Here is a 15,391-nt window from a genome sequence, read left to right as displayed (position 1 = left end):
TGACATGCAGTGTCATGCAAATGGAACACCAGTCTGAAATGGCTGTCTGTGTGGCCAGTAGCAATGGAATCTCATCCATTTCAGTGGATTGACTCATAGGTGTTCTCTCTGTTTTCAGGAAGCATTCTTATATCTTGCAAAAGATACTTTATGTGAGTGTGATAATTTGTCAGGTTTCCAAATCTTGATAACCCCAGCCAAATTTTGTGAATGTTAGAGAATTCAAAGATACATTTATGTCACCATTCATCAGTGTATGCCTGAGGAAATAATTCCCTCCAACCGTGAACGCAGGTGGTTGAGTGCCAACAGAATTGAAGCCAAACCGGACAACAACAGTGAGATCTCAGCATGCTTGGGTGAAACCCAAGGTATGCAGAAACATGAAACATTTTTTTTTTAAGTGTTATCAAAAGGGGGCAAAACTACTCAAAATAACCCAATGAAGAACAGCATAGTCAGTGGACCGTGGAACGCTGAGTGTCAGCTGGAAAAGAAAAATGGAAAACTGGAGGTGGGGAAAGAGCAATTTGGCCTGCTGGAGCCCTTTACAGTTTCTAATATCCTGAAGTAAAGCATGACCGGCTAGCATCCTGAACAGGAAACTCTCCTGATAGGGAATAAGGATGCACTGCAACGTTTTGTTGCAGGTCCCACTTGTATGTCTAATTTCAAGCAAACTCTAAATCCATGGATGGTTAGATTTTATACATGAATGTCAGCACCATTCTGGACATGCACTGTAATGTACATACCTGTACATGGACCGCTCCGCCACCTTCACTGTCTACTTTATGTACCTGATGAAGTCAGGTCTGGCCTTTAAATGCTCACATCACAATAAATTTGCTTAATCTTTAAGATAACAGAAAACTCCCTCTTGCTTTTGGATGAATTTGGTGTGGGAGTTATAACTAGAGTTCCCAGTTCAAGTAAATATGATGGATCGCGAAGTGCTCAGAACACACTCTGTGTTGTATACAACACATTTGGTCACTCCAACTGCTGTGTCAGATTTCCTGCTGCTCAAGATTCTATTGCTCCCTACCCTCCATAAAGAAAAGCGCTTTGTAGCATACCTCAGCATATCTACACAATGCACGTTAACATTGGAAAGCCAAATTGCCAAAGCACTAGAGTGCAAAAGCACTTAGATCATCAGGTATCGGATATGAAGTGTGGAATGAAAACCTTGGTCAGCATCATGAAGCCCTGTTAACTGGAACTTCTCCTTGCCCCTTCTCTTCACCTGCAGCCAGACTGGCGAGATAGTCGTAAATTTGCTTCCAAATATTTTAGCAATGTCATAGCCATGGCTGTTCCACTAGCAGAGGGACAAAGAACACGTATTAGAGCAAGAGCCACCACAGACTATTACTATTTACAAACCTGAGTTGGATTATATGTAGGAAAGACTAAGTTCATATTCCCAATTCTAGCTGAGGATTTACATTTTCATTTGCAAAACCGCCCCCACCCCTATAAAGAGCACCCAGCATTCCTGCAACGGGCTCCATCTCCATTTACTTACAGGTGTAATGTAGCCCAGAACATCTCCCAAGAAGTATCGCTCTCGGGCTTTTTTAGCACAGTAGCTTTTGTGTTCCAGGATAATATCCTTAACCTTTGAATCCGTAACTACCAGGCCACGGTCTTGCACTGTTTTACCAGAATGGTGAGTCTGTCAACAAACAATTATTTTAGAATTCAATTTACAAAACTCACCGGCACAAGATACAATCATAGGCACTAGTTTAGATAGCTGGGGTCGGGGTGCGGGGGGAGAATTAACACATGTTCAATGAAGATAGCTGCTCATGGACTTTTTAGCCATGGAAGCTACAGAAAATAGTGTACTTCTAAATAACAGACTGGGGTGGGAGGTAAAACCACAGGGGAGTACTCTTGCCTTCAGGCCCTAATTTTGCACTTCCCAGAAACATCTGGTTGGCCTCTTTTGAAAACAGAAGCTGGAAGTAGCCACTAGTCCAGCCTTCCCCAATGTGGTGCCGTCCAGATGTTTTGGACCATCAGCCAAAACCAGCATGGCCAATGTTTAGGAATGCTGGGAGATATCTTTAATAATAATTATTATTATTATTATTATTATTATTATTGCATTTCTATACCACCTAATAACCGGAGCTCTCTGGGCAGTTCACAACAATTCCGAAGATAATAAAATGCAGCATGAAGTTTCAATATACAAAATTTAAAACAATTTAGAGAGCAATCTTATGGCCACTAGACACCGTCTAGAGAGCCATAGGATTTTTCAGTTTACTGGTTCAGAACTCAGAGACAGCGCTCCAAGATCTGAGCCAGGAAACTGCTCCCCACCCCCTCTAGCCTGTGCAGAGAGAAGCACGCTGTCTGCCTCTCTGTGCCCGTAAAATGCAGCATGGAGAGGGCGAAAAGGAGGCATTCCCAGGGGCATAGAGAGGCGGAGACCACAGAAACCCCTTTATGCTGCTTCCTATGGGGTCTCCAAGCCCGGACCCACCCCCTCTGCAAAGCCCTGCCGAATTGTGAATTTAGCCAAGAATGCAGGGTGAATGGAGTGCAGAGGAGAGGATTCTCTCCTTGTTCCACCCGACTTGCATTGGATAGTCACCAGCCTATGACTTTGGAGGCTGGCAACTCTCTCGATAGGATTGCGCCCTTAAACAGCTAAAACCAATTTCAGTAAAATACGACGCCAGTTGACATAGATGCCCCATCATATGCCTATAAATACCTGGGAGTAGAGGACAATCTAAACCTGGTGCTGAAAAGAAGATAGTGTTGGCACTAGGTGGGCCTCAGTGGGGAGATCATTCCATAATTGGGGGGCCACCACTTTAAAGGCCCTCTCCCTTGTTGTCACTTTCTGAGCCTCCTTTGGAGATGGCACTAGGAGGAAGGCCTCAAATGCTGATTGTAGTGTCTCAGTAGGTTCAGTTCAGAAGAGGCGATCCATCAAGTATTGCGGTCCTGAGCCACGTAAGGCTTTATAGGTTAAAACCACCACCTTGAATCGGGCTCAGAAACATACAGGCAGCCAATGCAAGTGGGCCAGAATTGGTGTTATATGCTCAGACCTTCTGGTCCCAGTTATTAATGTGGCTGCCACATTTTGCACAAGCTGCAGCTTCTAAATGGTCTTCAAGGGCAGCCCCACGTAGAGTACATTGCAGTAATCTAACTTGGGGGTTACCAGAGCATAGATTACTGAAACCATGCTATTCTTGTCCAGGCAGGGGCATAGCTGGGCCACCAGTCAAAGCTGGTAGAAGGCACTCTGTGCCACTGAGGCCACCTGAGCCTCAAGTGACAGAGATGGCTCAGGAGAACTCCCAAGCTATGAACCTGCTCCTTAAAAGAGAGTGCAACCCCATCCAGAACAGGTTGAGCACCTTCAATCTGGTCAGAAGAACCACCCACTAACAGCATCTCAGTCTTGTCTGGATTGAGTTTCAGTTTATTAGCCCTCATCCAGTCCATTGTTGCAGCCAGGCACTGATTTATCACATCCATGGCCTCACCTGATGAAGATGAAAAGGAGAAGTAGAGCTGCGTGTCATCAGTATACTGATGGCAACACACTCCAGAACTCCACACAACCCCATTCAGTGGTTTCATAGATGTTGAATAGCGTGGGGGGGGGGGACTGACCCCATACTGGAAAATCCCCAGGGCTGAGCAAGATCCCACAAGTCACACTTCCCCTCTTTCCTGACATACGTCACCATACAGGGCGACCAAAGCTGTTTTATGCCAAAACCTGGCCTGAGCCCTGACTGAAACGGATTCATATAATCAGTCTCATCCAAGAGTGCTTGGAGCTGGTTGGCAACCACCCGCTCAAGGACCTTGCCCAGGAAAAGACCATTTGCCACTGCTTGAAGCTGTTAAGATCTTCCAGGTCCAGGGAAGATTTCTTCAGGAGTGGTCTCACCAACACCTCTTTCAGACTGCATGGGACCACTCCCTCTCACCAAGAGGTATTAAGCAATTCCCTGGCCCAGCCAGCTGTTCCCTCCCTGCTGGTTTTTATAAGCCAAGAGGGGCAAGGATCCAGTATGGAAGTGGTTGCACACACCTGTCCAAGCACCTTGTCAACATCCTTGAGCTGCACTAACTGCAACTCATCCAAGAAAACTGGACCAAGCTGTGCTCTGGATACCTCATCTGATTCACTTGATGTATCACTGGAGTCTAAGTCCCAGCAGATGCAAGAGATTATATCCTGGAAGTGCCTAGCACAGTGGGCCTCAGATGGATCTACAGTGACCTTAGGGTCAGCATGTAATAGGCCACAGATGACCCTGAAAATCTCCACTTGGCAGCAGATAGAGGATTCAGTAGCAGCAGTGAGACGTTGTTTCTTTGCCACCCTCACTGCCCCTGAATATACATTACCACAGGCACACACCTGTGTTCAACTGCATGTAGCCATGCATCTGGCATTGTAGTCCAAAGAATTTGGAGGACACCAGGTTGGGGGATGCTGCACTAAAATCACTGTCTTTGGTTCAGTCCAGCAAGTCTTTCCCTATGTTCTTGCATTATTATTTTACAGCTACTGAACTAGCTACTAATATCAATTTTGTAAATTCCACATAACAAAAGACAAATTAATGAAACTGAAGAGGAATTCAATGATGCGGTTTCTGAAAATGCCCCCATGCAATGCCACTTTTCACACTTCTCCACGTGTAAAAAGTAACCTCCATTTGATAAAATGTAGATTTAGCATTTCCTCAAGGACATTGGGCTGGATGTAGAAAGGCTTTTCCATGATCAGACGGGCTCCTTCCATTTACAGAAGGCACTGTGATCCAGGGGAGACTCCCTGCTGGAGGAAGGGGGTGGGGAGGCAATCTCTGTCAATTCCCCTTTCCCCCTGTATTTGCCCCTCATACTGCTCCGGAGGTTCCCCCAAGCCTTCCTGAGCAACTTTTCAGGAGGCACAGGGGGCTGTGGGGCAACGGGGAACTGGAAATATCCCCTTCCTCCAACAAGTGGAACTCTGCTAAGCTGATCTGGATCCAACCTAGTGGCATTAACTGTATCAAATTAAAACAACAACAGACTTTGCTCAAGCTCCTCAAGCAACAAGCAAAAACGACCCAAGTTGGGTGTACTCCCATGCAGCTGTATTCTCCCACAGCTAGCAGATAAGGCAAAAAGCAAAAAAAAAAAAGACATTAAGAGCACTCACTTGGCTGAGGTCTAAAACAATCTGCTGTGCAAGCAGCAGATTTAGGGCAGTCAGAGAGCCGCTAAAATAATTAAAACAATAAAAAACTAAAACAAACACAGAGCTCCAAACAGCGCTCAAGTGGAGCAGACTGCATCAAATCCTTTTTAGAAAGAAGCAATTAAAAACTCTTGACAATTCTTGTCTAACACATTGGCAAGACTGAAGCATTCTGCAGAGAAGCAAACGAGCAGCTCTGAGAAAGAGACGCAGGGGTGCGTGCCCTTCCCATTCCCAGTCTGAATAACTTGCTCAAGGCTTTCTGAAAACAGTCGCTTCTTCTGCAGCTCATTTGTGGCTTGAGTAACAAAGCTTGACAACAACCAACCTAAAATGTATCATACATAAGGGCACAATCCTATGGCCGCTAGACAGCCATAAGATTCTTTGGATTTGGGGAACCAACCTCCAAGGCTGTACTTTGAGGTCTTTTCCCAGAAAACCACCTCCCTGTCCCCTCCCCTGCCCCCTCATAGGTGGCACAGATCATCCCAGGCTCCACTCTCAGAAGAGCAGCACGGAGCCGGAGGAAAGGGGGGACCTCGGAAGGACTGGTGCAATGCTTCCTATGCGTATTCTGGCTGCCCCTCCCCCCCGCGCTCCAAAGCACTGCAGCTAGACAGCCAAAATTGGCCGTCTAGCCACAAATGCACTCTCCGCCCAGCCTGCAGTCATCAGCGGTCATCATCGAGTTTGGAGGCAGCTGCTTATCCCCATAGGATTGCTCCCTAAGTGAAACTGACTTTCAAGACCACTTCACACAACGGACGTCTTCCTACACAGAAGTCAGTTCCAGGTAGAAAGTTGTGTGAATCCCATCAGTAGCTAATGATGTGTGACCGAACTGTTTTGGTTCAGGCACACACAATTGGAAGCTGCAACTGATTGGGACTGTTGCCTCACATGTCTGGGACCTCAGCCTATAGTACAACTTCCCCCAACTTGGGGGGGGCGGGCGGGGAGGAGAGAGAAGCAGTTTTTACTTACTAAAGGCACAATCCTATGCATGCTTAGACAGAAGAATGTCCTAGAACTCCCAGCGCTCCCCAGCCAGCATGGCTTGCTGAGAAATACTGGGAGTTGTAGGGCTTTTTCTGTTTAAACATGCTTAGGATTGCACCCTTAAATGTCACCCACCTTATTTCCTAGCTACTTACCATTGTTACATGGTTCTTGAATATCTGTCACCTGCTGCCTCCACCAGATGTGGCAGGTAAGGCAACCCAAGATCTTAGGAGTCCAACATCTCCTAACCTGGCACCCTCCAGATGTGTGGGACTACAAATCTCATCATCCCCAGCCACACATGGTTGTGGGACATGCTGGCGGGAGGGAGGGAGGGTGGGAGGGAGAGAGAGAGAGAGAGAGTGTGAAAATTATAGCCTAACACATCTGGAGGGTGTCAGGGTAGGGGAAGTCTGCTCTAGTGCAACGCTCTATATTTTTGTAACTCTTATACATTGCATTTTATCGTGTTCTCTTTTATGGTTTTTATTGTTGTGAGCTACGCAGAGACCTTTGGCTGTTGGGCAGGATAGAAACGTACTAAATAAATACCAAACAGAGCCTTCGTACTCCCTAAGAGCATTTGCACTATAGAACTATCCGCTCTGAAATAAAGGGGCCTGTTGTGAAATGAATGGATTTCTGTTAGGTGCACTCTGTACACATGCAAAGGCAACACCACCAGGGCAGAGTACAAAATCCGCACAGTAACTGATAAGAATCGTTGCTACTCCAAGATGAATGCCAGATAATCAAGCGTGCTCCCCCACCTTTTCCTCCAGTGTTTTCGAGGCGGCTTTTTTTGCATCTGTTTTCGACAAAGTAGCATCAACCACCTGAGAAGCCAGGGCAAAAACAACAAGTCCAGTGTAGATGCATCTCATGGCAGCTTCTGCTATTCCAGTCCCCTGTGATTTCTGTAGCCAGGGAAGATAACAACAGAAGTTTGGTTTGTGGGACAATCGATTTTAGATCAATAAAATTGGTTGTCGCCAATAGTATGAACGAACGGGTGTCATCGTTTGGTGGAAGAGTGTTGCATACGTGCCAGGTTCTACCTCCAGCATCCCTAGTTCAAGCAGGAATGTTGAGCCTCTTTCAGCCAGAGGGAGGAATTCAGTTTCGGAGAAGCTTTTGGGGCTACATTCCAGGGGTGAGAGGGGCCAAAATCAAAAGGGGTGAGGCCAAAAATACCAGCATATTTTAGCTGAAAGCTCTTCCTGCCAGTAACTAAGCTTTGCAAGAGGCACTTCAACCTTTCAAACTGGGGGGGGGGGGGTGACAGGACTGCAAAGCAATTGGATGTTGGGTGGAAGGGGGCATGGCCATTTGGGGAACCACAGTGGCATGAAGCAGCCTGGATTTGGACCACAAGTCTGAGGTTCATCAGCCTTTACGGGATATCAACTAACAGGAGTGGGAAAAGACCTCTGCCAGACAGAGTAGACAGGCATGGACAACGTGTGGCCCTCCAGATGTTTTGGCCTACAGCTTCTATCATCCCTCACCACTAGTTATGCTGGCTAGGGCTGATGGGAGTTGTAGGCAAAAACATCTTGAAGACCATAGATTGCCCACCCCTGGAGTAGACAATATTGGGCTAGATGGAACAGTAGTGCAAGACAACTTTTATATTCATAATTGAAGTGTTAGCTGATGGGGGCGGGGGCGAATTAACATTTGCCATTGCTGGGAAAGTATGTCTGCTTGCAACTCCCATGTCAACAAAGACAATAATATCCCCAATAACAACAGTGATACAACTGCATGGTTTCTACACAGTGAAATACTGGTCAAGAAAGACGGTGAGATTATCACTTACCCTAAATTAACAATTGTATAACATGCTTCTAATGTAGAGGCATTCAGATATACAGGGTGGCCCAAAAGTAGGTATACAGTTGTTTAGAATGTTGATGGGAGGGGGAGAGAATTTTCAGTCTTCCAGTACTGCTTTAGAATCCACTTTCTTTGTTCTTGACTCAAGTTCGCTGCCATCATTCACAATATCAGTAAAAAAAATAACTAAACAACTAAACTACCGTATGCCTACTTAAGGGCTTCCCTCCCCTCCTACTCTACACTTAACTGATTTAACTGTCACTCCCTGTCACTCACTCTTCCCAACTGTCATTCTGACTCCACTCACACATCTTCTACTCACATATTCTCTCCCCCTCCCATCAACATTCTAAACAACTGTATACCTACTTTGGGGCTACTCTGTATTATTAGAGATGGTTGCAATACTCACTCGACCTCCAAAGTATTTACTTTTTAATTTTTCCAAGGCAAATTAGGTCCTGTTGGGAATACCAGGGCCATCCTTAATGTATCCAATATTAGCCTGAGCAAGTTCAACTGCTTTTTAGCATATAATATAGCTAATAAATAAAACAGGCTTGCTTCAGCCACAGATTATCTTGCCAGATCTCCATTTGCCAAATTCTATAGCTTGGAGCCCCTTTTCAGAAGGTGTCTAAATCTCTCCATCACAAGTCAATGAAATAAACGCAGTCACAAGAAAAGAAATTGACCAGAGCCACACTTGCCTTTAGTCAAAATCAGCATGGAACAAGAATACGAATTTGCACACACATCAAAATATGCTTTGAAATTCTCTTGCACATGTGAATGTCTTTTAACGGGCGGTAAAATATAGAAAAAGTCATTTTTTGATCTAATGTACATTTTAGCCAGTGTAGTGTCATGTGATCTCACATATCCAGGAATGGTGTCTAAGTGTTGCTAACAACAACAAAACATATCTCCTGGAAGTGTCGTTACATCCACTTAGGGAGCAATCCTATGGCTACTAGTCAGTGGAGAGATGGCCATAGGATATGTTGTTTTCCGGGAACCGACCTCAGAGCCCACACTCTGAGGTCGGTTCCCAGAAAACTGACCTCCCCCCACTTCCGTGCTGCCTCGGAGGCAGCATGGAACAGCTCCGTCTTCCGTGCTTGCAAGAGGAGTGTGGAGCTGCTGAAATGGGGCGTTCCCGGAAGGGCGTTCCAGGGCAGGGAGGGCAGAAACGCCTGTATGACACAACCAATGTCTCCTTCCCCGCTCCGTGCTCCTGCGGCTACACAGCCACAACCAGCTGTCTAGCAGAAAAAGCAGGGCAGGAGAAGCGCGGAGGGAACGATCCCCTCCATGCTTCTCCTGCCCTGCTTGGGATAGGCGGCCGCCTATCTCAATAGGATTGCTCCCTTAAAGAGAATAACAGATTTATCATGGCATAAGCATTTGCGGTCCTAAGTCCATGAAAGCTTATGCTATAATAAATCTGTTCCCCTTGAAGATGCCACAAGACTGTTGTTTTTGCTGCAAGAGCCCAACAACGCAATCCTATGCATATTTGTAACGTTGTAAAGCCTTACACCTCACAGCATTCCCCACCCAGCAGAGGTGGCTGGGGAATGCGGAAGTCTTTTTTTTGGTCTGAACAGGCATAGGATTGCGCCCTAAACCAGCCAGCCTTCTGGAAAGTATAGCCTCTGTTATGGTTATCAGATACTCTCTGATGTAGGGCTGCAATCCCTAGTCAGTTTATCAGCTAAGGTGATAAAAAAATTGACTAAAAAGGTGGCATTTAACCATTGAGCAGATTTTTTTTGTACATATTAAATTACCTTTAATACAAGTACTTATAAAAACAGCAAATTTTAAGCACCACCCTAAAAGAGGCATTCCCTCCCATGTAGAAGGTGGACATGCCTCTTCTAAGAGGAAGCTTGCTGAGACACTTGAGTGCATCATCTAAAAACGAAGGGAGCATGTTTTTCCCCCCAGAACTAGCATTTTTCCCCTTTAGAACAAGCAGTTTCGCTCATATGCAAATTTATCCAGCTTTAATTGACTAAGGGCACAAAGTCAATGTTCAGACAGGGAAAAGGCATGGCTGGCTGAGGAATGCTGGGAGTTGTAGGCCTTTTCTCTGTCTAAACATGCATAGGACTGTGCCCTAAGGGTGCAATCCTATGCATGTTTAGCCATGGATTTTGCTGGCTGGGGTATGCTGGGAGTTGTAGGCCTTTTCTCTGGCTAAACATAGATAGGATCACACCCTTAGGAGTTTTAGAAGGTATTTGAAATTGTTACTAAAAGTCAGCCCCCCCCCCCCCCAACTAAATAGTGAAACAAAGGATACTTGTAAACTTAAGTTTAAACTTCATTATTTGAAGATACAATTTGGGGGGAGGGATGGATTTAGTTGACGGTGAATAACTTAGGAAAACACATTTAATCTGAAAACATTTAATCCATGAGGATTTTGCAGAAAAGACTTGAAACCTATTTATTATAAACGTTTATATACTGCCTTCCCATGAATGTTTAGCCAACAACAAGAAAACCATTGTAAGAGGTTAGGTTCTGTTTGATCCATTCTTGCCTACAAAATTGGTATGTTGTGCTCTGATACATAGGTTTTTTTTAACTAGCGTTGCACAAATACTCTTCCACAGTTAGCCTCACAGCAGAATCCTATACATGTCTACTCAGAAGCAAGACTTATTGAGCTCAATGGGACTTACTCCCAGGTAAGAGGGCGCAGGATTGCAACCTCAATTAGTCGGTCACTACACTCACCCTCTATCCTTAAAGGGCGGTGGGGCAGAGAGGAGGGCTATTGTTGGGCAGCAATCTTACACTTACCTAGAAGCAAGCACCGTTGAACTCAACGGGGCTTCCTTCCGAGTAGATACGTCCAAGATTGCACTGTTACTCACTATTAGTGATTGTGAGTACCACACTGAGGGGTGGTCGTCCTGGTAGAACCCCCTCCCTCAGCTTGGTGCCCTCCAGCTGTGTCGGACTAAAACCCCACGCCGCGTGTCATCTAGGCTGGGGATGGTGGGAGTTGTAGTTCCAACACATTCGGGGGGCATCAGGCTGGGGAAAGCTAATCAACGCAGCGTGTGATCTCGGGCGGCGGGGCGGGGGAAGCGGTGCAGCTCGACTCAAACGAAGGAGAGCAGGTGGGAGGGAAACTGAAGGCGAAAGCCGACACGAGGGCAGCACACGTCCCAAACCCACGGCTACCAGCGCTCGGGAAACGTCGAAATGCGGCCCCGCGCCCTACCCCGAGGCTGGGAGGTGGGGAAGCAGCAGCTGGGCCAGAACCACAGAGAAGAGCTTCCCGCCTCGTGTTTGCCTAGTCTCTCTTTAGCCCAGCGGCCGGAGGCAAAACACGGCACAAGACCGCCACACGCGCGCACCGCCCCATTCCGATCTCATGTACGACGCGTGTTGGCGGCGGCTCGGAAGCACAGCGGGAGGGGAGAAAGGGGGCGCCCGCCCGCCTGCCCGCCCGCCTGCCTGCCTGCCTGCGGAAATCCCCTCCCACCTTGTCAGCGGCTCGTGCTCGAGCCCTCGCTTCCCCTCCGCAAACCGGATCTTCCTCAACTCGGAAGTGAAAGCGACGGGTTGGGAGCCAGGTGGCGCGCGCCTTTTAAAGGGGCCGCAGGGGCTCCTCCTCCCGCCGGAGCAGCGCGGCTCCCCTCTCGGGGCGCGCGCGGGAGGCGCAGCCCGCGTCTTCCGTCTCCTTCTGGCTGCAGCCCTCGGCGCGCGCTCCCAGTGACCGAGGACTACTTCCGAGTCAACGTGCCTAGGATCGGGACGCGCGACATCAGTCTTAGGCAGCCAGCCAGCCAGCCAGCCAGCGCGTAGGCGTACTTGCAGGGAAGTGGGATTCGTTGACACGAGCGGTGCGCCTGCCTGCGAAGGCTGGTGTTGCTGCTGTCAGTTGTTGCCTCACCAGCTGCCTTCCTTCGAAGATGGTTAAGGGGTTCGACCAGAAAGCGCAAGAGCCTGATTCCGTGTTTACGGAGAAGTCCTACTGGTTTCACTGGGGCTAACTTTCAAACGAGTTAGGCTGCAGTCCTATACACCATCTCCTGGAAGGAAGCCCCGTTTAATTCAACGGGGCTTGCGTCTGAGTAGATATGAACAGGATTGTGCTGTAAGCATCCCAAAGACAGCCTCGAGAGCCATCTTCCGCCATGAGGGTGGGTGTTTCCAGACAGACAGCTGCTAGTGCTAACAGTCAAAAGACATTGGACGGTTATTCTGCCTTTCCCTCCGAATGGATTTTCTGGCTACTTTCGGATGAGGCTTTATGCAACTGCCCTGCAGCATTCACAGAATTTTACAGAGGATGCAGACAAGGTTGTCTTCCATTTGCAATCCTCCTGTATTTTCCTACTGCTTCTTCCTTCTTTTTTCTTACCACAGAAAACCCATTAGGAAAAGACAGAATAGCTGCATGATGTCTTTGGACAGGGAGTGCTAGGAGCTGTCCGTCTGGAAGCACCCTCTGTTTTAAGAAAAAAGATGGAAGCAGAGATGGAAAACACGAAAGGATTACAAATGGAAAATAATGTCTGGCCGTCCACTCACACAATGGCTGGATATTTAATAGCTGTGAAGGTTTTGTCTAGTCTTGCCACACTGCTAGGTGGGTTTTAAAAGGTGGGGGGGAGCTGCACATGCAGAAATTCCATTTCTACACAAGTAGCTGTATCCTGGCAATCTAAACATCCTGTATCTGCTTTTCTATGTGATCGATGTGATGTGCCACAAATATGCATTTTACTTCTCATTTCTGCTCATCTTACCCAGGACTGGGTGTATTCCACACAAGTACAAAAATAGAACAAAATGTGTTGCTTAGAATTCAGCCCTTCCCGCAAATCTCAACTTCCTTTTTTACTTATATTTTCACAGAGAGTGTCTGCCTAGGATTTATACCTGCAGATATAGTGTTCTGGGTTTGGCGCTGGTCAAGGTGACCCAACGGGATCCCTTCTAACTCTGTTTCTGAAATAGACCTATCAGTGTGGGTGCCCTGGGGCAATACCTCTTAAGACTTGACAAAAGACAGTTGGGAGCATTGTGGTGCTGGGCTATCCTTGCTCCCATCTAAACACAAGAAGGCATAGGTGGTGGGTAGAGATGATGACTCATCTCTCCATTAGATAAGAGGAGGGGTTGAGCAAGGTCTGTGTGTTGTTGTCGTTGTTGTTAAGTCTTCGTCTTCGTGACCCCATGGACCAGAGCATGCCAGGCCTTCCTGTCTTTCGCTCTCTCCCCGGAGCGTGCTCAAGTTCATTTTCATTGCATCGGTGATGCTATCTAGCCATTTCATCCTCTGCCGTCCCCTTCTCCTTTTGTCTTCGATCTTTCCCAGCATCAGGGGGTCTTTTCCAGTGAGTTTTCTCTTTGCATTAGGTGGCCAAAATATCTGAGCTTCAGTATCTGTCCTTCCAATGAGCAGTCAGGGTTGATTTCCTTGCAGGAAGTTAAGTCTATGTGGGAACAGAGTCTGAAATACAGGCAGAGAGCTGACTTTGTTCTCTGCAGGAAATCCTATGGCACTGTAGGTTCTCCTAGAAATCTGATGGGAAACATGAATCTGTTGGAGTGCTACTGCTGAGAACTCCTATCTTTTGCGCAGCCTATATAATCAAATAAAAAATTTAACAGGTTAATATAATAAACGATATAACACAGAAATGCCATAACAGAAGTGGATGAGTGAGCTTTCCAGCAGTCATGAAGCAGGGTTTTGGTGCCCAGCACCGCTCCCCTGTGCTGAACAGCAGCAAATGATAAGAAATTAAATAAAATTTTGCTTGATTTGTATATGGAGTGCCAAATGTTCTTGGTGATCCATTTTTAGTTCAGGCTGTGAGTACTCACAGCTTCGATTCTTCCTTCAAGCTTGCACCTTCAATGCAGAAATAATAAATGTTGCCAGCACTCAAGCAAAAATATTTTGTACCTGAGAAAACACAATGCTTGAGTTAGTTAGCAGTAATAAACTGTGGTCTGATGCAGTAGACTGGTTCAATCCAAAAAGTGTGAAACATTAAATTTCACACTGATAAACACATTAGCAGATAACTTCTTATTTAGGTGAAATTTATATGATTTGTCTCCAAGAGCACAATCTTATGCATGCTTTCTCAGATGTAAGCCCCACTGAGTTCAATGAGGCTCTGTGTTGCAGTCCAAATCCCACTTTTCCATTTTTACCCATGTGTTAGACCAGCCTTCTCCATCCTGGTGCTCTCCAAATGTGCTAAACGTCAACTCCCAGCTGGCTGGGGATTCTGGGGGTTGTAGTCCAGCACTTCTGGAGGGCAGCAGGTTGGGGAAGGCTGTTTTAGACCATTGTCTAAGAGGTCCTAATCAATATTAGACCAAAATTGGCAACTGTCATGAGAGCAGCTTGGAGTTAGGGTGGCTGGGCACCAAGAAAAACAAGAAAGAGAAAAGGGGGCAGCACTAACATACCCCCACCCCTAAGAACCTCTGTGCAGACCCTCCCCAATCATCTACTTTGTCAACAAAGGGGAAGAAAGCCGTTTTTACTTACTTAGGCTGCAATCCTAGTCTCCCTTAATTGGGAGTAAGTCCTGTTGAAGTCAGTGCACTGGTTTGTACAATCAAACGACCCTGTGGCTTATATCCATGGTGGGTTGTGGCATGTGCAGTCAACCATTTTGAATACTTAAGCCACAACCATGGCTTGCCATGTTGTCCAAACCCAGGAACTATGGGTTATGCGAAGGTTAAACAAATAGGCCATGAGTTCTGCAAGGGTTGTTTAACCTTCGTCAAACCCATGGTCCTCACATTTGGGCTACATAACAAGCCAGAGGTTTGAATATTCAGGATGGTGCCCACAGGTACATGGCAATAATGCAAACCCAGTCAATGCGGCTTTCATCTCGGTCAATATGCATAGGATTGCACTGTTAATGATCACTCACCTTATTTCCTAGTGATTTACCATTGTTATGTGGTTATTAAGTACCTGCCACCTCCTTCCTCTACCAGATGTGGCAGATAATGCAGCTTAAGATCTTTTAGGCTGACTCTAATTGGCTTTATCAGTCATCTTCAACCTTTCTTCTCCTCTGTTTCTATACTCTTTTGTTATCTTTCTTGTGGCTCTGGCTCTTTCTCTTAAAAAAGGAAAACCATAAACAATAGCACATACAAGAAAGGTGGTGTTGGTACAGCCCAGCTTAGATCAAAGTGCAACCCTGTTCTGGATAATGAGCCACCTGTTGAAGATACATTCCAAGCCAATTCATTAAAACGTTGTGTCCTAAGTATCCCATTGCAGATTGA

General features: G+C 46.5%; 1 protein-coding gene across 9 annotated transcripts in view; it reads right to left on the bottom strand.

Moving 5' to 3' along the window:
• The window catches only part of CHID1 (chitinase domain containing 1), a 150,549-nt gene extending 138,895 nt beyond the window's left edge, over positions 1–11,654 (bottom strand). For 7 of the 9 annotated variants that reach the window (XR_014792131.1, XM_084856404.1, XM_084856423.1 and 4 more), the window contains exons 1-4: positions 11,598–11,654; positions 7,018–7,164; positions 1,532–1,681; positions 1,192–1,324 (exon numbers count right to left, since the gene is read on the bottom strand). Coding sequence is in view for 8 of the 9 variants with exons in the window: in XM_084856404.1 (XP_084712530.1) it covers positions 1,192–1,324; positions 1,532–1,681; positions 7,018–7,131 (397 nt within the window). In the remaining variant the exon portion in view is untranslated. Of the gene's footprint in view, positions 1–1,191; positions 1,325–1,531; positions 1,682–6,399; positions 6,565–7,017; positions 7,165–11,333 lie in introns of those variants that run through there. The other 2 variants (XM_084856414.1, XM_084856441.1) reach the window with 2 other exon arrangements.
• Positions 11,655–15,391: the final 3,737 nt, after the last annotated feature.

The sequence above is a fragment of the Heloderma suspectum genome, chromosome 1 (genome assembly GCF_057233095.1).
Source record: "Heloderma suspectum isolate Gila_16-S chromosome 1, 16-S_ref, whole genome shotgun sequence".
In the NCBI taxonomy this organism is placed as follows: domain Eukaryota; kingdom Metazoa; phylum Chordata; class Lepidosauria; order Squamata; family Helodermatidae; genus Heloderma; species Heloderma suspectum.
This window is presented reverse-complemented; position numbering and strand designations above follow the sequence as displayed.